The 22,443-nt window shown below is 34.0% G+C and overlaps 1 protein-coding gene across 5 annotated transcripts in view; it reads right to left on the bottom strand.

The window, feature by feature from the left end:
- Window positions 1–22,443, bottom strand: part of LOC124370022 (WSCD family member GA21586) — a 49,878-nt gene that overhangs the window by 10,780 nt on the left and 16,655 nt on the right. For 3 of the 5 annotated variants that reach the window (XM_046828304.1, XM_046828305.1, XM_046828302.1), the window contains 2 exons: window positions 15,674–15,776; window positions 2,370–2,571 (listed from right to left, as the gene is read on the bottom strand). In XM_046828304.1, coding sequence (XP_046684260.1) covers window positions 2,370–2,571; window positions 15,674–15,772 — 301 coding nt within the window. In that variant the 5' untranslated portion in view covers window positions 15,773–15,776. Of the gene's footprint in view, window positions 1–2,369; window positions 2,572–7,696; window positions 8,537–8,586; window positions 8,862–15,673; window positions 15,777–22,443 lie in introns of those variants that run through there. The other 2 variants (XM_046828307.1, XM_046828306.1) reach the window with 2 other exon arrangements.

Below are 22,443 nucleotides of genomic sequence, written 5' to 3'. Positions count from 1 at the left end.
TATAAATTTATTTTCACTTATAATAATCGATAACAAACTATATTTAGTTCTGGACAGGGTAAGTTGTATTGTGTTCAGAAGTTATGTGTGTTTTTATTTTCGGAAATAAATTTTCATTTTCATTTTAAATATAAAAATATGATATGCTAGTTTTGCTTTGAATGGCACTCTTTACAAAAAAATTTTAAATAAAAAATACAATATTTAAAACACAGCCTTCGTCTGCGTCGACACTAATTTTTTACCTTTTCTATCCTCCATACACCACCTCCTCGCCTCAAAAAGAGATTTTAGTAAAGAAAATCTTCTCTAGACATAAATTACAAAATTATCATATATATATATATATTGAATAGGCTACATATTTTAATGATAGTCCAATATAAGTTTTTAAATTTTCCAAATATTTTATACAAATTTTAACTAAATTTGAGATAACTTAAGATAAAATGAGGTTTTACATGTACAACCTCACACGTACTCATGAGGTGTTTTACAATACTTCATTGAAACAGGATTTTTCCGGACATTTGCCATCGTTCAGTTAAACAAGAAATCAGTAACACTACGTTTCGAGATCTGCAATCTGATCTCTTCTTCAGGTAAATACTAACCTAATAGATAATAATTACTAGGTTAAAATAAACAAATCATACTAAATCGTTGTGGCATGCCTAAGTCAGGAATCACAACCACCATGTTGTTTGTCAACTTCACTAACTCTAAAAACATGCACTTAATAAAAAACTATACACAACACTAATCATTAAAACTGAACTACAGAATACAGGTCACAATACGTCTGCATTCGTCTACTAACCACCTAGGATTCCTATAAAAGCAATGCCATCCTAACCCCTCTACCCTTAAAACTGTACTTGTACAGATATAATACAATTATTAATTTCATTACCATTCATGGTTAAGATATGTTTAGAAGTCTCCTTTATAGTACCCCACAGTGAAAAATCACATGGGGTCAGGTCTGGCGAGGGCGCAGGCCAATCGATTGTACCACGGCAACCAATCCATTCATTAAATGTGTTATTTAAAATATCTGGAACTTGGATACCGAAATGTGCTGGAGCACCGTCTTGTTGATATACGAGAGAATTAATATTGAAAACAGAATTGTTTCTGAGCTCGGGAACTACTACTTCTTGCATCAACCGTAAGTAACTTTCTGAGATAACATTTCCTTGAAGACAATAAGAACCAATCAGTGCAGTACTCGAAATTCCTCCCCACACCAGGCACATTGAGTTCTGCTTGGATTACGTTATGAGGATTTACATCCGACCAGTACACACAGTTATGTTAATAAACGTATCCATTTAGTTTGAAACATGCCTCATTACACCACAAAATTGATCGCAAGAAATTTGGATCAGCCTCTGAGCGGATAATTATTGTCTCACAGAATTCCAATCGCCTATCAGAATCATTCTCGTGATGTGCTTGGAGTAAAGATGGACGGTATGGCTTAAATTAATTGCTTTAATATTTTTTGCACGTTTCTTCTTGATATTTTTAGTTCAGTAGATGCCTTACGAGTCGATTTACCGGGACTGGCTACAAAAGCTTGAGTAACTAACTGCAGGTTTTATTCGCTGCAAATTGATCATGGACGACCACACTTCGGGGCATTTAAAATGCTTCCTGTGTTTTCAAATTTCTTATTTAACTTTTGCATATACTATCGAGTGGGTATCGAGACAACTGGATATTTACCACTAAATTCTTCAATTTAGTGTAATATTTTTATTATGCTTCCACCACAACTGAAGGATGTAAACTAGTTGTTGGGTTGTAAACATTTTAAAAACACACACAAACAAATAACAGATGCAAAGAGCGTCACTACAATAGCCACTGGAACAGACAACAATGAACTTACTCTGTGTTGCTGCCAACGTAACATTGTTACCAACCTATCGAAACAAAATATCCCAATTTATGGGGAAACTGACATATGCGCCACTCTGTATGTAATAAATATAGCCACCTGCCCTTCCCCCAGAACCCAAGTTCTCCTAAATAAAAATTAATTTAATACATCTTAACTGGGGCATATTGTGAGAAAATAATATAGTCTTGTGTATTTATAATGATACTTAGATTTAGAAGGGCAGTGGGTTGGTCTTTTGGAACTAAAATTCACTCGACTGGTCAATGTCAGAACTCTGCAAGAACACTGCGGGGAGAGAGAAACTTATCAGCTGTTGGGCAATCGGACCGCTGGCCTTCCACACTATATTTGCCAAGCGCACCAGTTTGTCGTGGCGGGAACTTTTCTATTATGCTGACCGCCACACATCAGACAGTAAACCTGTTTACGTTAGGTTTCTGCCATGGCGTACATTGCCTACCTGTGGCTTGTTGTAGCAGGTAGCGCAGCCAGGTATTTCCACTGCCAGGGAACGACGCCAAGGCGATGACGGGCCGAGATTCAGCTTCTGGAATGAAGTGTAAGGGTCGACACCAGTTCAAGTTGGCTCTCCGAGTACTCACACCCCCGCCAGTCAACTCTATGGCTTGTTGTCTACTAGAAGATACGGCACCATTTTGATCCTTACAGACAAATCAGATGATAGCAAATTAACACTAAAATGTACTTATTGAAACTAAAACTAGACACAGTTTACGGACTCTGAAAATCGTTTGCAACTATTTAGACACATTCATTCTGTATTTTGGATTTAGCATGTTTGTATTAAATGCAGTTAATAAAACCCACCACTTCAACTCCAATACTTTATAGATGTTCAACCATTCCATTTAAAATTGAATATATGTATCTGTATTTCTTGTTATAAACTATAAACCAATACCTACTCCAAATATATTTAAAAAAATGTATTAAGAGGCAAAAATAGGACTACAAAGTCTTTTCTACCACTCAACCTCTACCTTGGTATCATTAAAGTTGTCTTGATGACATAAAACTGATTTAATAAATGTTGCACCAGATCCAATGATTTCAGCATGTGCCGATGATGTGAAACTGTTACTAATGAAGGTTGTATAGCAACCATCAATGTAGTCAAACTGCTTCCTCATGAAGATAGAAAACTATTATCAAAGTGCTAAGTGCAACTGTCTAGTCACTATGTACCTCAGAGATTCTTGTGTGTTAATGAAATCAATCTCTGATGCCTCATGAAGTTCTGATAACTACCATTAGTATGCACCTGTACAGGCACTACCAATTCGAGAGATGTTGATAGAATCAAATTGTTATCTCACAAAATTTAAAAACTATCATCAATTGCACTATTTTAGTCAGTACCCAACCCCGATTTTCTTATGAGCATTAATGGAGTCAAACGGTTACCTGTTGAATACTAAGAGCTACTAATGGACCCAGTGCTCGAATTGAACTTTTGATTTTGGTTTGAAATTGAAATACCAAATTCTATGAACTTTATCAAACACATTAATTACTTTCAGTTGCTTGATATAAATTTTTGAAAGTAAAGTGATTAGTTTTCCTTTCTTGAACAACGCTTTGTTGCCTCTTCTGTGTTCTAAAAGTAAATTGGGGATTGCAGCAAATTTCATTTTATGTTATAAATGTTATGTTATATAATGTAATGTTATAAGTCATCAACATTTTGAATTATTCCTATTCTGAGGTGAACTTGAAGACACTTCCCATTGTAAAGACATGTTATAATTTCTTATATTTTACTGAAAGTTTTTTGCTAATGAATAATTTCCTGTACTTAAAACTCTGATAACTCATTTGTAAAATACAAAGGTTATCTTAATTTTCTATCATAGTAGCATGCAGTATATCAATCCATTAGATTCTATTCAAAACTGAAATGGTGTGTCACAAAAGCAGCATGTAATCATATTATTAATTAAACCTTGGTAATTACTTTCAGAATTTCCTCTTGTGTGTACGATTATATGACCACTATATAACAGTTGTAATCTCTGTGTTTTATTGCACAATAGGAAATGCATACAAACTAATGTTCTCAGTCTGTTATCTTTTATATTGTTTTATAATCATTGGCATGAAACACGGTTATTAATTATAAAATAATTGGTTATTCATTTTAGTTATAGAAAACCTTGGAACAAAAACAAAGATTCATCCTTTATTTCATAAATGTTAAAAATAGTATAGTGGTTACAATGGTGGTAATAATGTATGTGTTTTTGTTTACCTGTAAATCGTTGAAAGAAGAGCTGTTTTTTATTGCTAATGACTTGATACTGATTTATTTGGTTGTCACTTATCTGTATTTTACAGAATAAACATAGCTGATTTGAATACAATTGGTCACCCAGTTATCCTTATGGAGGAAAACTAAACTTTGAAGGTGGAGTGTGCCATTCCAAATTACAATAGAGTATTAACAACCACTTTGCACGATTGCTGTGGTTTTCAATGGAGTTGACTGGTGCCTAATGAAGTTAGAACCTAGTTTGAAGTTAATCTGTCTGTTCACTATCCAAATCTAGAGATTGTTGCGGATGTTGATGGAGTTGACTGGTGCCTAATGAAGTTAGAACCTAGTTTGAAGTTAATCTGTCTGTTCACTATCCAAATCTAGAGATTGTTGCGGATGTTGATGGAGTTGACTGGTGCCTAATGAAGTTAGAACCTAGTTTGAAGTTAATCTGTCTGTTCACTATCCAAATCTAGAGATTGTTGCGGATGTTGATGGAGTCAATCATCCCCTTCATGAAGTTTGGATGACTACCATAATGGAGAACCCATTTAGATGGGCAAGCTATTACCATAATTATTAACAGATGATAAGGATCATTCTAATATAGATATTTTCCTAGAGGGATATCCCTGTGGTAATGGTGCTTAGCCAATAACCACCACAAAGATCTTAGTATAAGTAAATGCACTCAATCATCAACTTCATGAAGTTTGAAAACTATCATTTTGTATGCAGATGACATTACACTTTACATAAAAAATGACACATCGGAAGAACTATTCCTTCACTCATTGACTTCTCTCCAATGAGCCATCAAGTACAGTACATTGAATGACCTGGCAATAAATCCTAAAAAAACAACGCAAGTACATTTCAGCAGGAAAAATGAAATACCCATAAACATTCGAGACATTTCGATGTCAATAAAACACAATTTCTGGGTTTAACAATTGATAAAACACTGCCATGGACTGACCACATGAACACAGTTTGTAACAAAATATGCACAGGTATGTATGTCATGAGGTGTCTAAAATTTCAAGGATCTACAAAATCTGCTTATTATGACCTTGATATGGTCTAATCATCTGGGACAGCTCTACAGACTTGAAAAGAGTGCTTATACTACAAAAAAGGCAATCAGATCGTTTGCCAATCTCAAGCCTCGACAAAGTTGCAGAGAAGCTTATTGAACCATCCCAGCACTTCAAGTATATGAAGCAGATCTATATGTCAACAGACTCAATTTGACACTTACAACAATGTTCATGACTAGAACACTTTATACGCTTCAAGATATGTCCTACCCTGCCACTGTACTGCCTTAAAAAAAATCATCCTATGGGAGAAGAAAACTCTGAAATCGACTGCCAGAAGACCTTCAACCACTAACAGGTAATGCACTGAAGAAATCGCTTCCAGTCTTCCTCGTCAAGAAACCATTCTACAGTCTGGGAGAGATCGTGGACACAGCTAACACCTAACTGTTTAAAAGAATTATATTTTTGTATGACTATATTAACAGTGCTGGATTTAGCACTACTAGCGCCCTGGGCGAGAATTCTTCGGCGCACCCTAACTGCAATCCAATTACATACGAAAAAAGGCTACTGGTGCCCCTGGGTGGTCGCCCAACCGCGCCCTACCCTAATGGCGCTCCTGTATATTACTGTACTCAATGTTCATGTAATAAAGAAATTTTGTATTTGATTTGATCTTTACAGTGATCTCATATTATTCCTACATATCCCAGAATATTTATACAGATACAAAGAAGTCAGACCACTACATTATGAAACTAGAACTAACATTAAATCGATTACGCCCATTTAGTAGTGACTTTTTACCCCAGAGATTGTTGTGGGTCTCAATGGAACCAACTACTTCCTCATGAGGTTTGAAAGTTGTCATGAAATTGCAATTATCGGTTGCTAACTTCCCCAGAGACTGTGGCGTGTGTTATGTGATCAGATCGCCGTCTCATGTTTGGATAACTACCATATGAGTATTCCTCGTACACTTATTACCCACTCGTGAGTTTTAGAAGATTGAAAATTGGTTTTGTTTGATGTAAATCAATTTTATTACTGATCCATGTAATATTAACGATGACATTCTGGTCAGGCACTACAGTGTACTCGTTGAGCATGCACTAAAGGCTGACACAATTTGATTTTTGGTTTTTGTTGCGGGTAAAACATTGGGGTCTTTACCCTCCTACAGATGGATATGCATGAGAGAGAGAGGAAGTAACGCATAAGAATTATTTACAAAATCCCTGGTATCTACATTGTAATAATTATGGATAAAGTATGATTTTTAAAGCATTCTATATAAAGACTTAACTCTATAGAAATGCTCCTTATTGCTGTATCTCTAAACATAATCGGGTAAGTTCATATAATATGAAATATGTGATATTTTTAGGAAGCTTCGTAAATTAAAGTTCTAAATTTACACAAATTATTATTAGGTAACATTATCATAGCTGATATACAGAGTGGAGACACCTTATTTCTAGGAAAACTTTTCAACATATAAACCTATAATTAAAATATGTTCTTCATATATGCCCTTGTGTGATAAAGCCTTCTTTAAAGAACAAACTACACCTACCAATGTAATGTTACTATGTTTATTACTTATTTTTAATGTATGAAAAAGTCTTATACGGGATTTGCTATCCTTGTCTGTTTTAAACAGTTGTTTGGGTTATTTTGTAAATTACTGTTTGTGTAAAACTTTTTTTATATAAAAAGATTTTCATTTAATGCAATTTTATTCTTTTGTACAAAGTACTGTAATTGTAAGTACAATGATAAATAACTCATTTGCTTTTAACCCTTTGGGTGCAAAGACCATGGAACTTGGTACTGTGTTATAGAACTTTTTGCCACAAATGTTATAATTAAGTGTAAATTTAAAAATGCCAGAGCCAGAAATCCCATCTGTGTAGCAACTTAGTAAAACATTTTTTGTATGGGATTATTTAAAAAAAAAAAACATCTTGCTGTAGATCAAAATACTAGATATACATTATAAATTCAAAACCGGGGTAAAAAAGTTTCGTAGACCAAAACAGTTTGTAAAAAATACACATAGCAATATACATCATATACATTAGTGTGTAGTCTAAATGAAACTTTATAAAATTTACTCATCATATTCAGGATTTCTGATGCTCAGAACTAAGAAACTTAGCATGCCGTTTATCAAAATACTTGGTTTTGACTGAGCTCTATTCATTAATAAATTGTCATATACCAAAAAGTTCCTTTTTTTATTTTTGAGATTTATTGCCGTTTTTACAAATAAAAGAAAATACCATGGAAATCCAATTTTTTAAAAGGAATATTACAATTAGCAAATGTGCAAAATTTCAAAGTTGTTATGTTCAAGTCCGGGGTAAAACATATTTTTTAGACCACAACAGTTTGGAAAGAATATACATAGCCACATGTCGTATAAATTACTGTGTATTAAAATGAAAATTTATCAAATTTACTTACCACATACAGGATTTCGGATGCTGAAGAACTAAGAATTAAATTATAGTTCAAAATCATAACTTATATAGGCGTAAATGTTTATCAGCCTTTCCCACAGTTGGTGCAAATCATTCTTGATCTCTTCCTGTTTTGATATCTGGCCCCCTCTTTGTACATACAAAAGAAGTCTTTTCTTGTTTCCCGGGAAATTTTTCTACGCCAATTTTCCTTTTTTTCACTCTCTACGTTTACGGTATTACCTTGCTGTGCTACCCATTCATCAGAAATGCTTTCAATTATTTGCACAATGTACTGATATCTAGAAAGAGGTTTCCTGTCGTTTTGGACACAATTTTCCTTGCATACAATGTAGAAATTTACTACCATTCTTGCAAACATATTAAAAATTATTTTCTTCCAGTACTTCACGGGTCATCTTTCGTCAAGATAAGAATACACAGCATAATGTCAAAAGGGTCAATCCCACCCATGTGCTTTTAAGGCAATAAAGGCTTCCATTTCTAAAATGTTCAGGGGACAAGCCTTGCCTGTGATTACCAGGTGAAATATTGTCTGGTTAGCGTGCCTGTTGCTTTCAATCACAAACATAGTCAAAAGTGTTTCTGTAAAAATAGTGTAAATAGGCTTAGGGTCAACAAGTCGGCAATGTCTAAGTCCAGGAGATTCAACAAAAGAAAAATCATGAGTGAAGTTGCTGAGACTCTCATTGTTTATACTAAACCAAATATCACTGTCAGTAGGCCCTTCAGTGCTATCATCCGATTCAGAGTTTCTGGCTAATACACTCCTATCAATTACTCTACTTCTGTTAGGTCTAGGCCTAACCTGCATTCTTGATGTACTGTACTAAGCCTAGGTCTTTAAACATCAAAGACACTCCGAGGACTGACCTGCATTTAAATTTTGTGGTGGCTTATGCCATGGACTGGCATTACTATCATCGCTAAATAACTCACTAAATGAAATCAAGTTTTGATTTGATTTGATCACATAACTTAATAATTACATTAGAACCCATCAAGCAAAAATGTTTACAAACAAACAAGGCATTACAATCCATAATCGCGCCGTTCTGAACTCGTCGTCTGCCGCGCTACTCAGCTGACGTTAGCGTTTGATGGACATAGTTTATTCTTTTTTAGATTCATGATATTGGATTTTTTCCAAACACCACAGAATACTAAAGGCTGTTTATTGGAAATACACTTCATTGCGTCGTAACATAAAAATACCGAGGAATATGAACAAAGGATCCTAAAGTAGTCACCATGGCATTCCTCGCTTACACGACTGGTGGGAGAAATTTCTCACATTTACCGTTGGCGGTAAAAATTTGTTACCGTTGCATTCAAAACGGTTAAAGAGATTTTGAAAACAAGAAATGGTTTCGACTGATTAGGTAGTTAGGAATAAAAATCTGTCCTCAATGTGCAAAACTAACAGTCCCTGCATAAGCCTGTTATATATGATGAAATTGTCACTATTGCATAGTTATATGGTCACTCAAGCTCAAAACAGATCCTGTACAGCTCTTGTCCTTGATTAGACAACTTTGCATAGGAAATCGCCTCGTAAGACTTATCCTTTGTTATTTGTCTTTTACTTGGGTGTTGAAAAGTGGGAGTTTCACACGTGAAAACTAGTAGAAGAGGGAAAATGGAGGATTTGAAGTGAGTGCACTAACTAATTTGACAGCATTTTCAAGTAAGACCCCCTACTCTGACGCACTTTGCGAGCCCGAGGTTACAAGTCTATTAGGAAACTTAGGCTATAGAGTAAATTGTCTATATAAATTCAAAAGACTTCTTAAAAGCAAAAATAGTTTATTATGCATATAAAGTGTGCTTTTGCACACCTATTACAAAAGATACTACATGAGATCTTTACTCATTTTCACATTTTTTCAAAAGACGTCTTTACTCTTTTTTTGATTTTTCACGTACTTCTCAAAGAGTGAATATTTATTTTTTATTTTTTTCATTGAAATCAAATGCAATTATAACATATAACTTATAGTCGCTGTTATTTATCTACTTGCTTACCCACTACCAGTCAGTGAAAACTTCACGTATTTATAGTTTAAATCATACGCTAAATCATCTGATAGATTTACCTTACTGTCATTAATATACAACGTAAGGTAGGTGTTTGTGTCGTGTGTACATGTATATCACAAAAATAAATGCAGGGTGTTTAATACCACCTGCCGCAAATGTCTAGTAATCAAACGGCTAATTGGCGAGGTTTAGTTTAAACGGACTCCCCACTATCAATCAACTCAAAAGAATCTATTTAAAATCATTTACACTCTAAAAAAACAGAATGTTCCAAAAATAGATGGTCTAATGTTCGAATCTCAAAACTTTCAAATGCAAACAAATGTTATATCACGTTGTAAACCATTTTAAAGGTCTCTGCATCCTAAACATTTTGGTAAATATAATATGTAATTATCTATATTCATTTCAAAATGGGGGACTAAAGTGTAGATAATATTTTCTTTTGTTTTAAGTGCCACTCTAGTGATATGAATCAAAATCAAAATAGAAATTTTGTCGATTCTTTATGTCATAAGCTTTTAAATTATACCATAAATTACTGCATTTTTCAAAATGTCCATTCTAATGTAAAATTGTATATATATATATATATATATAAATTTTCAAATTCTGTGTGTAATTCTAAGCTGAAAATAAAGAATAAATTCTTTCCAATTTCTACTTCGTTTAGCCTCTAGCCGCCAGTTTGTGTTTCTTTATTGACAATTTTTTATCTCTAAACCTAGTAAAGCTAAAGTAATCAAATCTGGCACATAGATTTGAATAGGTAAGAGGAAAATAAAGAATAATTGTGTTATTTTCTGTAATATTAACAAAATGGCGTTTGTTAAATTGTTTAAAGTCAAATAACGAAAAAACCAGCTTAGTTATAAACAATGTACTAGATACCAACTATTTGGATAATATTATTACAACTCCAACGGTACTTGTTTCAGCGGAATCCGTCAAGGCATAAGCGCGCACAAACACTTTAAAGTTACGCTTGCAATTTTGTCCTTTGATGGGTATCAGTTGTTTTACAAAGATTATACAAATTTTAAAAGATACCAACTATTTTGCAATGTTTATAACAATAATTCCAACGGCACTTTTTCCCTCGAAATCCATTAACGCATAAGCAAGCATAACTACTTTAAAGATAAAAGATTGCACAAGTCGGGAGCGCTAAACAAGTCATAGTTGAGAGTTATCAGTTGTTTTTTGAGATACAAAATTATTAATAAAAACATTCAAAATGGCGGCTAGCAGCTAAACGAAGTGGAAATCGGAAAAAATAGTTTCTTCAGCTTAGAATCACACATAAAATCTGAAAATGCATAGCCAGCCCAACCTTTTCTGAAACTAACTTACACTGTATGACTGATTGCCATTAATGTTGCGGTATGAAATCCTAAATATGCTGTCTGAATATGTCTAACGATGTTTATTAATGCCTAAAAACAAGCAGCATTCAATATCATACAAGTTCCTAATGTTACATCAACGTGCAAGGAATCATGGCATACGAAATAGATTACTACCTACTACAAGATGTCTGACTTGAACTGTTAATTGCACTATCTGAATAATGGTTAAATTTTGAAGAATTGGTAGAAGTAATAAAAAAATTAATAATAACTTTTGTGTAGAAAAAAGTTAGAAAAATAAATGAGCACCATGTCATTAAAGCGGGGGTCACACCAAAATTAAGTAAAAAATTACTCACCAAACGCCCTTAATTACTTGTATTATTTCATAGCTTACAAAACCCATGGGGACTGCAACAATGTTGTCTTGCTATTTTGCCAGACAAATGCTGTCGCTAGGACAGAGTGTCCGGTATTTCCGGAGAGGGTGATGAAATACTCTTTAATCAGCATTTATGGCGTTATTTCATGGCTTTCAAACACCGTTTGGAACTGAATCAATACCGTTATGCCTGACAATATGCTGTCGCTAGGACAGAGTGTCCGGTATTTCCGGAGAGGGTGATGAAATACTCTTTAACCAGCATTTATAGCGTTATTTCATGGCTTTCAAACACCGTTTGGAACTGAATCAATACCGTTATGCCTGACAATGTGCTGTCGCTAGGACAGAGTCTCCGGTATTTCCGGAGAGGGTGATGAAATACTCTTTAATCAGCATTTATGGCGTTATTTCATGGCTTTCAAACACCGTTTGGAACTGAATCAATACCGTTATGCCTGACAATATGCTGTCGCTAGGACAGAGTGTCCGGTATTTCCGGAGAGGGTGATGAAATACTCTTTAACCAGCATTTATAGCGTTATTTCATGGCTTTCAAACACCGTTTGGAACTGAATCAATACCGTCATGCCTGACAATGTGCTGTCGCTAGGACAGAGTCTCCGGTATTTCCGGAGAGGGTGATGAAATACTCTTTAACCAGCATTTATGGCGTTATTTCATGGCTTTCAAACACCGTTTGGAACTGAATCAATACCGTTATGCCTGACAGTGTGCTGTTACTAGGGCATGTAGTTCCGGAGACATGGACAAACAACAAATATGACTCACTCAAACTTAAGAGCTGGCTGAATAAAACAATCGTGGGTGTTTAGGAACAATGATAAACTTCAAATTCATTTAGGCACTTGTGTTTGTTCGTAGACTTATAAAAGATGCCTTGTTTCAAAGATATTATTAATGCGATTACAAAGGCTTTTTAGTTTTCTTGTGAAGTGTATATATTTAAAAGGCCAAGATTCATTTACTACATATCCAATAAAAATATAGAAACATCTAAATACATTTGGTAGCATATTAATCATATCTTTAAAATTATATGTGTCCCGTAATTATAAATTAAAAGTAAGAGTATAAAAGTGTTTAGAGTTTAACATTGTTTTTATGGGACTACAACCAAGATGGCCGCCAGTAAAGCCAATATAATGAAAGTTATCGGCAAATATGAATATTTTATAACCTGGCAATGTATTAACGTATAATGTATACTAACTGAGTTTTTGCGATATAGAATATCTTTAAAATATTACTTATTCTCTTTATAACTGAAAATTTAGACTATTTGCTAGTCTGTGTTGTCCTTTCAACAAACGCTACAAACACGTCTAATAATTCAGGCGTGGAGAAGTCCTAGAATATATTGCGTCAATCCAAGCGTGATAACCATCAAGTGGAATCTGTGGAATAGTGTTACATTCCTGTGTGCTGTTTACATTCCTCTGCTTGATAATATAATTGAAGATCCGGAAGAGAGGTTCACTGCAGAAGTCATGGTTCTTCTTAACTTGGAATTAATTTTTCCCGGCGTCAGTAGCAAAAAAATAACGTTCTCCAGTTGATAAATATTTTGAAACAGTTGTATGCCGTTATGGAAGACACATCGGAAGGTTCAAAGACAGAGAACCGCAACAGACTGTCAGCAGAACTTTACCACTGGCGAAATCATTGAAAGGCAAAACAAAGTAAAGCGTGGTACTTGCAACAAAGTTCCCAAAAGTTCTTCGAGAGTGCGGTAAGCATGCATATCCAGAGGCGGATTTGAAATTCACCCACCCATGGGCTATAACGACAGCGTTTCTCCCTCTCCCCAAGAGATATCCACCGCCCCCCTCAGCTATCACCTTTGATAGTGAAATAGTCTATGATAATGTATGTCATATAACGCTAAAATCTATTGCCACATAAAAGGTTAAGCTACGCGCTATTTTGCGGTAAACTAAAGATAAGAGAATGATGCAAATATTACAAAAAATATCAAAAGTGCTATACTGATTAATCAGCAAGAAGAAATACCTAATATTCAAACGTAAACATGAGACTATTACTAGAATAATCAAATGAATTAGAACTCTTCAACTATTCAAATGATTGGCAGTATTGGCAGTGCAATATACAAAACACTATGTAAAAAGACTGTTCACACAATCTGTATATGAATGTAGTGTCTAATCTCTTTAAAAGACAATGTTACAACTAATTTCTCTAAAGCTACATGGGATTGTACTGTACCGTAGCGGATACATAATCGCTGCAGCCCATGTGGTACTTAAAAACTGTGTTACATATATTTAGCAATTATTATGTAAAATAACTTAATTTAATGATGAATTATTGTTTAATGAAATAATCAAAAACTAATGTTAATATCAATTAAAATTTAATGTCTAATCAAATAAATTCCTATACAGTTAAACCTCAGGTAAAACGTTTATGAAAACTGAAAGCATAGAATGAAACTAAATGGAACTATTTAAACAGAGATCAAACCCTTTTAACCCTTATGCTACCCGTCCTCATGTGCCATTGGCCTATGTGAGGATCTTATCAAACAGAATGAGGGGAGAATCGGTACTGTAAAATTTTTACATTACTTACAAAAAGTGCAACGGTCACAAACAACGTCTTTAACTCAAATCGAAAGTCCATCGTTTACGTTATTACAAAGTAACGGTTCCTGTAAAATGATGTTAAATAATAAATACATAGCTAATCCAATTATACAAACAATGCTGTTTATGTTATACGAATATTGTAAAATACGCATCATCACAAATAAAATGACCAGCATTTTAGGTAGTCTACACCATTTTGACAACTGGTTTAACACTCTATGTAAAGTAAATGCCTACAAACATACAGATTATTAAGGAGACCTACAAAAGTTTAGTAGTAAAAGATACGATAAAAGTAATTTTCTTCGTAACTGTGTTTATTGTACACATCACTGGTATGTTGTGACCTATAGGATTGCCGACATAAATCAAGGCCCTGCATACTATGAAATAATCATAGTAGAGACCATTAAGCACATACGTAAATCCACTCTTTGTATGTTTTGTTAAAGAAATTATTGGCGATTCTATGTACATTTTACGTTAGCAATGCCACTTATATAAGTTGTTTCCACATTGCGGCTAATGAAAACATATATATTCAGTTCTTTATTGAGTATTAACAAAGATCTCTGTTTATCTAGAAAAAGTAATTTATCATTTTAAGAAGTTACTTGTACTTTATAATCAGTTATTTTCTGTAGTTTAAAGAAATTAGCTTTTTAATTATTTTACTTTATAACCTTATAAAACATCAATTTTACAATAATGTTTTTACAAAGTATTTTTATAGTATTTAGTAAATGTGTTTCAATACTTTGTGATTTTTTTATACAGATAAAAAAGAGCAAAAAAGTTCGTATGAAGGTATGTCCTAAAACCGTTAGTTTTCCGTCTATCTGTCTGTGTGTGTGTTTGTTTTTTTTACCAAAAACATTATGTATTTTTTAACCAGTTAAGATTAATTTATGAAACTTGAGAATTGTATTAACCTTCGGTAGACCTTTTTGAAAACAAAGTACTAACAAAATCCTTTTACCCGTTTGAAAATGGCGGAAGTTAGTCGGTTTTGAGTTGTTTTGATGGAATAATTTAAAGATCTGCCATTTTAAAACGAAAGGTTTTTGTTAATATTTTATTTTCAAGAAGCTCTACCAAAGGTTAGTATAGTTCTCAATTTTTATAACTTTATCTTAACTGGTTCAAAAGATATAATTTTTTTTGATACGATAAGATATAAAAGCACATGTCTCTATGTAAAAAACTAACGGTTACCTTCATATGAACATTTTGGTCCTTTTTATGTGTAGGACAAAATCCAAAAGTATTGGAACACTTTTATGGAACATTCTGTATATAATAATACGTAGTTTAAACGCTTAAATCCTTTAATGCTAAAATTTAAATTTCTTTTTAATTTGTTATATCATGAGCGCTTATGGTGGTGTTTTAGGTAGGTGTCCAGGCATTAGGCATGTTTAGATTTTTCTCGAAATTATACTTAAGTTTATTTTAACTTTTGACCAGCGTCTTCATGATCGAAACAATAACATTGGTGTTTGTTCTTTCACTAGTGATTGGTGTAAAAGAATGGCAACACTGAGACTAAATCTAACCTTGTATTGATCCTGAAGATTGACTGATGACAACAGCAAAACACCTGCGAGGTAAACTCCTAGCAGAACTCCAAGGGCGCACAGTCGTCCGCGATACATTCACCTGGAAAGTGCAAAGAGATGAACATTCCCTATTAGTCTAGTTCAAGTTGATCAAACTATAATTTAAAACAATTTGCTATACCTGCCACAAATGTATGTAAGCTTTTTAAGATAATACATTCTATATTTATAAGAGTAGTTTAGTTTGCAGATACGGTGGGGGCGTATACAAGTAATCCCGCAAACATGAGAAAGATCATACCTTTAATTTTGAACGGGGTTGTTAGTTTCATTCACGACGGAGGCTTATACAAGAAAGGTCGCAATCACGGAGTTGATCTGACTTTACGTTTATAACAATGGCTTGTAGATCCAACCATACAAAGTAATCTATACAAGTAATCCTGCAAACATGAGAAAGATCATACTTTTAATTTTCAACTGGGTTGTTAGTTTCATTCACGACGGAGGCTTATACAAGAAAGGTCGCAATCACGGAGTTGATCTGAGTTTACGTTTATAACAATGGCTTGTAGATCCAACCATACAAAGTAATCTATACAAGTAATCCTGCAAACATGAGAAAGATCATACCTTTAATTTTGAACGGGGTTGTTAGTTTCATTCACGACGGAGGCTTATACAAGAAAGGTCGCAATCACGGAGTTGATCTGACTTTACGTTTATAACAATGGCTTGTAGATCCAACCATACAAAGTAATCTATACAAGTAATCCTGCAAACATGAGAAAGATCATACCTTTAATTTTGAACGGGGTTGTTAGTTTCATTCACGACGGAGGCTTATACAAGAAAGGTCGCAATCACGGAGTTGATCTGACTTTACGTTTATAACAATGGCTTGTAGTTCCAACCGTAAAACGTAATCTATACAAGTAATCCCGGAAACATGAAAAGAATCACACATGAAACATACATCATACATCAGTTGTTTATAATTTCAGACCCGATAGTGAATACAAGCAATCCATAAAAATTGTTGACACATGGACAGAAAATTGTGTACCACGTATAACTCTTATGGTACCATGTATTGTAGAATTTGTTTTGAACACGTAGTCGCTAAAATAATCTTGATAAAATGTATTATTTCTATCGATCTGCCCTTGCATCACAATATCTCGACAATGCATTTAGAGGTGTGCCGCTTCTGGACATCTATAAGGTTGCCCAGACTAACTGACACATCGGTTTTTGCTGTACCCAGTGTAGGTTCAACTGAAAGGTATAAACCAGCCAAAAATGAACCCTTCTGGACGACACCGATGTTGGTTATTATGAAAATGTTAATGGAAAATAATAATCATTAACATATTTTTGTCAAAAGGCAAAAAGAACAGAAATAATTAATGGTTTAAACTTTGCAACAGTCATACACATTACAGTTTCTGCTGCTATGAATTGACTTCGTTTTACAAATTCCTGTAGCTCGAGAAGCACACATTCGCAAGCGCGTGAACTGATGCATTGAATGCTTTTTGGATTCCGTAACGGATAGAAACAAAATTAATAAGATTTTAGAAAAACACCTGTATAGCAAAGAAAGACTCCAAACACAATGTAATATATTATCAATACAACAGTTACAACAGTTGCGTGGCTGTGATACAATATTTTCAGTAACAAACCGACATTTTCAAAATAACAGTTGTAAAAACTAAATAGCTTTCTGAATATGCCAATTGGTACCGTAAAGCATTATGAAAAGTTAATGAAACAGTTATTGATGCAACAAATAATCTGTAAAAAGATATAAATTCCAACTAGGGACAATAAAAGGTTTTCGTACTCTCGTCGAATTGAACCCCCCCCCCTTCATCTGATTTACTGAACATACCCAAAAGTTATTACAATACACCACTGTATAGTTCATAAAACTTAAATCTAGTTATTTATACGGCAAATGCCGTTTTGCAAAACTTTGCTAATGCAGTAGACAACGAACAAACTTAAATACTGAAATAACATTTTGTACTGTTCCTGGTTTGAATATAAATGAATAGCTCTAACGGTAATAAATAACATATGAGCTTGCAACGTCAGATGAAACACTTAAAAGGCTTATCCAACAAACAAAAATGATTTGACAAAACATTGTAGGAGTGAAATAAATATTTGTGACTAACATAAATATTTGTGTGCAGTTATAAATAGCTATAAGGTAATAAAATATTCATGGGTTTACACGAATAAAAATAAACGTAATTGCTATAAAAGAGTAAATAAATAATTTTTTAACAATTCAATAAGTACGTTTGACACATTAACAATGCTAGTTGCTATACCAATGCTAGTTAGAAATATGTATTGGGCTATAAAACATAAACATGTTAATTAAGAATAATAACAGTAAATCTTAGTTAAAATAACAAATGTAGTGCATGTTGCAGTAACAAGCAATACGCATTCAGGACAAACGTAGATCAGCAACCTTACAGAACTAAACCCTTATTTGAAAAAGCAAAAAGATTGGTCCGAAGTAGCTGTACTCAGTATGCCATTTGTTCACAGCTACTTTAGGTTACATAATCTACAAAGAAAAGAGGGTGGAAATCATAGAAATTATGTGAATTTCCACGTTCTTTTCCAGGGTTTTAGACTATCTCCTATCTAGAACAGCAATGTATCCATTTGTATCCCACCATGAAGATAACAGGCCTATCAATCAACACATGTAAGTCTTCACTGCCTTCAATATTGATCGCACTGTGCTTTGTTCTTTCAGTTATTCAAGGATTTCGTTCATTTAGACTACTGATTCTGATGATGGTTTCTAGTAGACGATGACATGAAGTAGATCTACGTACTGCGTGGATGCAAACTTTATTTTCAGTAATCCCATTAATTTGGAAACTGTAACCTAACCTTTAATTGTATTAGTTACGTAAGAGATGCTATAACTCACTCAATGCTATAAATTGAGGGCACGGACAAAATGAGAGTTCGGACCGGAATCTGTTGAGTGAGAGACTCAGTCAGTAAATATTGAACGGTAACAATCAAAGTTAACGTGGCACAGCTCTAGCGGTGGACCTCAGTACTAACTTAAACAACCGCCGGACCTCAGCACAACGCGTCCGTATGAATAATAATAATATCCTTGATTGCATAAACAATTATACAACTGCATAGTATGCGTAAATACTACTATAAATATGACTATAATACTAATTAAAACTCCAACAATAAGGCTCTTGACATCGCTTTCGATATCAGAACTGCGATTTCAAGTTCACTACCAATTATAATATTCAAATATTTTCTTCCCAGCATCCCACCATGAACTCTTCAACGGAGTAAACACCTTTGACAGCAGGAGGTTTTTTAATTGAGATTTGAAGTGTTTGGGATTATTTAATACTCTCAGGGAGCGTATTGATTAGTCTCCTGCCAATTGCCTCTCGTCTCGTATTGATGGACGTCCCTGCCTTGCACCAATCCAAATTTGAAACGACAATATAGGGTGGGCTCGAGGATATAGAGACATGGTAAATTTAACACTTCAAGCTACCTGAAGGCATCTTTGTACGACTCTTCGGAATTCAATTTTAAAAGAGTTTTGACAGCTTTCTTTTGTGATCTAAATACTCTTTCAAATTTGTATTTGGAACAGCTGCCCCATAATATCAAACCGTAAGATAAATATGGATGAGTCAAATAATAATAGGCCGTTTTCAATACATCCATAAAATACCAGTTTGCAAGTTTGCTTAGGACAGAAGTCTTGGAAGCAACCTTTTGAGCAGACGCTTTCGTCATGGTCAAGGAATCAACCCTTGATCGAGGCGTATACAAAAAAACTTTGGTGATTCACCTTTTTCAAAGCGAACCTCATCCACCATCATCGCGGGTAGTTACTCTTGCTCTAGTTGCCTAGGGCATAAATTCATCACGTTTGATTTTGAACTGTTTGTTTTCAAATTATTTTTGAAAATGCTCAATGCGTGAATTTGGCTCAATTAACGACTTCACCTCAATATCGTGTTTTTTTTATTCCAATAAAGAGAGAGTCGTGTCATCAGAATATTGCAGCATTTTTCCATTCTGGATTGCAGAATTCAACCTGTTGCCATAATTGAGGAAAATGACTGGCTCCAGTATTGATCCCTGAGGGACACCATGGGGCATTTTCACTGTGCCTGACAGTGCATTCGCAATCTGTACGCATTGCTCTCTGTCTGTAAGATAATATGAGAGCCAACTATGCGGCAAACCCTGAATAGCACATGTCCACAACTGGTGCAACAGTCGCATGATGCACACAGTCAAAAGCTTTGGAAAGGTCGGAAAATATGCTTAGCACATGTTCTCTCATTTCCAGGCCATCGACAAAATTGTAAACGAGATCTGATATAACATCGATATTTGATTTATGTTTCCTGAACCCAAACTGTTCAGGGCATAGTATTTCGAAACGATAAAGAAAATGTTCAAATTGTGCAATGAACCTAATACTCGTGTAACTAATACAATCAAATAACATGCTCAGGAATACTAAACCTAGACACTACGTACTTTCTGCGTTGAAGTTTAACAAGTGTATTAAAATCGAACATCATGTCTTCGGTTAAAAATTATGGAAGAAATGTACCCCGATGTTTTATAGGGTACATTGAATACGACATGCACTTATTACTTGAATCGAATATTCAAGTAAAATACACTTACTTGACTTAAATAAGCTGCGCTTTTTACCAGGTATTAATTTACACAAAACCGTTGTATTCTGACCCCTCAACAATAGAAATTGTTGGTCTCCATGGTTTGGCTTTCTATTAAAATGGATAGTCTAGTATGGGGCCTATGAAATTTCCCCCGGACTTAGAACTCAAAGCTTCGCGCCATTTACTACAAGTTAGTGTAAAGATAACTAACAAAGTTTCTAAATACGCATATAAATTTCATCTATATTTTGAAAGATCAATAGTGGATCGAAGTGGCAAAATGAATAGCCCAGCCCAACTATTATTGTGAACTCGTAAATTCTGAAAAACGTAACAGTACAAAGAACAAATAGCAGTAATAAATAATATACACATAATCAATTAAAAATATTAAAGATGCTTATCAAATCAAGCTAAATAAATGCTCAACGGAAGATGTAACGTACTGAACAATATAATCAAGAAAGAAGTACCATGGGGAAATTAAAAGAGATAAATCAACTGTAACTAATAGTCGAATACAACAGTTTTAGATAAGGTGCTTTGTGTATCTCCAAAAAGTAATAAATTACTTTAAATGAAAGACACAAACTACTGTTTTAGTGCCATGTTTGATGTTAATACAACGTTTCAATGGTGCACACAATTCCTCATTACTTCAGCATCTCAGAACAATGTTGAAATGAGAAGCAAATCGCGGAGATGTGTCTCATTGTGATGTACGGTAAGTGTTATGGCGTCGTATTATGGCAGGTTTATCGCGTCAGTAACTGCAACTTGTACAAGACCCGTCATTTATAGACGGCGATAAAATTGTCCACACGCCTGCTACATTTTACACGGTTATAGTGAGAAAGTACAATCTTGAGAAACGTTTCTATAGCAACGCAGCGTACTGCATGGTTTCTTAATTTTTTGAGGTAGTACCCTAAAGGAAGGAAATCTTCCCTTTGTGGTACGTCATTGGATAAAACAAATCCAAGAAAGTTAGTTTAAGTATTTAACTGTACTAAATGATCTCTTGTCCGTTCACGTAAACTTTTAATAGTTTAATTACTTGGTTGCCTTTGAAATGAGTGACAATTGGTAACGATTGTTCATAAATACATGGTATTTATTTTTAAGACTGCACTGCTAAAGCTACGTTTGATTAGTAATTTGGCAAAACTATTTGGACAAGAGAAGAGTTGTAACAAGTTACCGGACAAGACATGTTTATTTTAAATTTTGAAGTGAAAATGAACCGTTTTTTTAAGAAGTTAAAAAAACACTTTATTATTAATCAAAATATTAAATTAAAAATAATAATATATCATTCCCTTTTTAAAAAAACAACTTAAACAGTAAAAAACGGTAAGTAAAGAATAGAGCTATTATTATACAAGTTTTGTTTTATATCCGGCCTTTGAATGTACGACTTTCACTATGTGTTCACTACAGTTCCAATCGCTAACTTTGATGTTCCTCATACTATTTTTGAAATACCATGCAATAAATAAATAAAATATATCCCTAGATTTACCCCTAGTACTAATACTCCTAGCATTAAATTAAAAATAATAATATAGAATTCTTTTTATACAAATAAAGAAAACAACAATTTAAACAGTGCATGACGATAAGTAAAGAATAGAGCTATTATTATTATACAGGTTTAGTTTTATATCCGGCCTTTGAATGTACGACTTTTACTATGTGTTCACTACAGTTCCAATCGCTAACTTTGATGTTCCTCGTACTATTTTAAGTACAATGACAATAAATAAATTAAACCTATTCCTAATATCTGAAAAGAGACAGTTTTGTATTGTTAAGCCAGTAGCCAATCTTCATTACACTGGTAAGAATTTTCGCATTACATTTTAATTATTATTCTATAGTGGAGGAAACAGGATTTTCCGGACATTTGCCATCGTTCAGTGAAACAAAAAATCAGTAACACTACGTTTCGAGATCTGCAATCTGATCTCTTCTTCAGGTATATCAGATCAGATTTTGATTGCAGATCTCTGAAAAAAGCTTGAAACACAACATTGTTTACTC

Source organism: Homalodisca vitripennis, chromosome X (genome assembly GCF_021130785.1).
Source record: "Homalodisca vitripennis isolate AUS2020 chromosome X, UT_GWSS_2.1, whole genome shotgun sequence".
Classification (NCBI taxonomy): domain Eukaryota; kingdom Metazoa; phylum Arthropoda; class Insecta; order Hemiptera; family Cicadellidae; genus Homalodisca; species Homalodisca vitripennis.
This window is presented reverse-complemented; position numbering and strand designations above follow the sequence as displayed.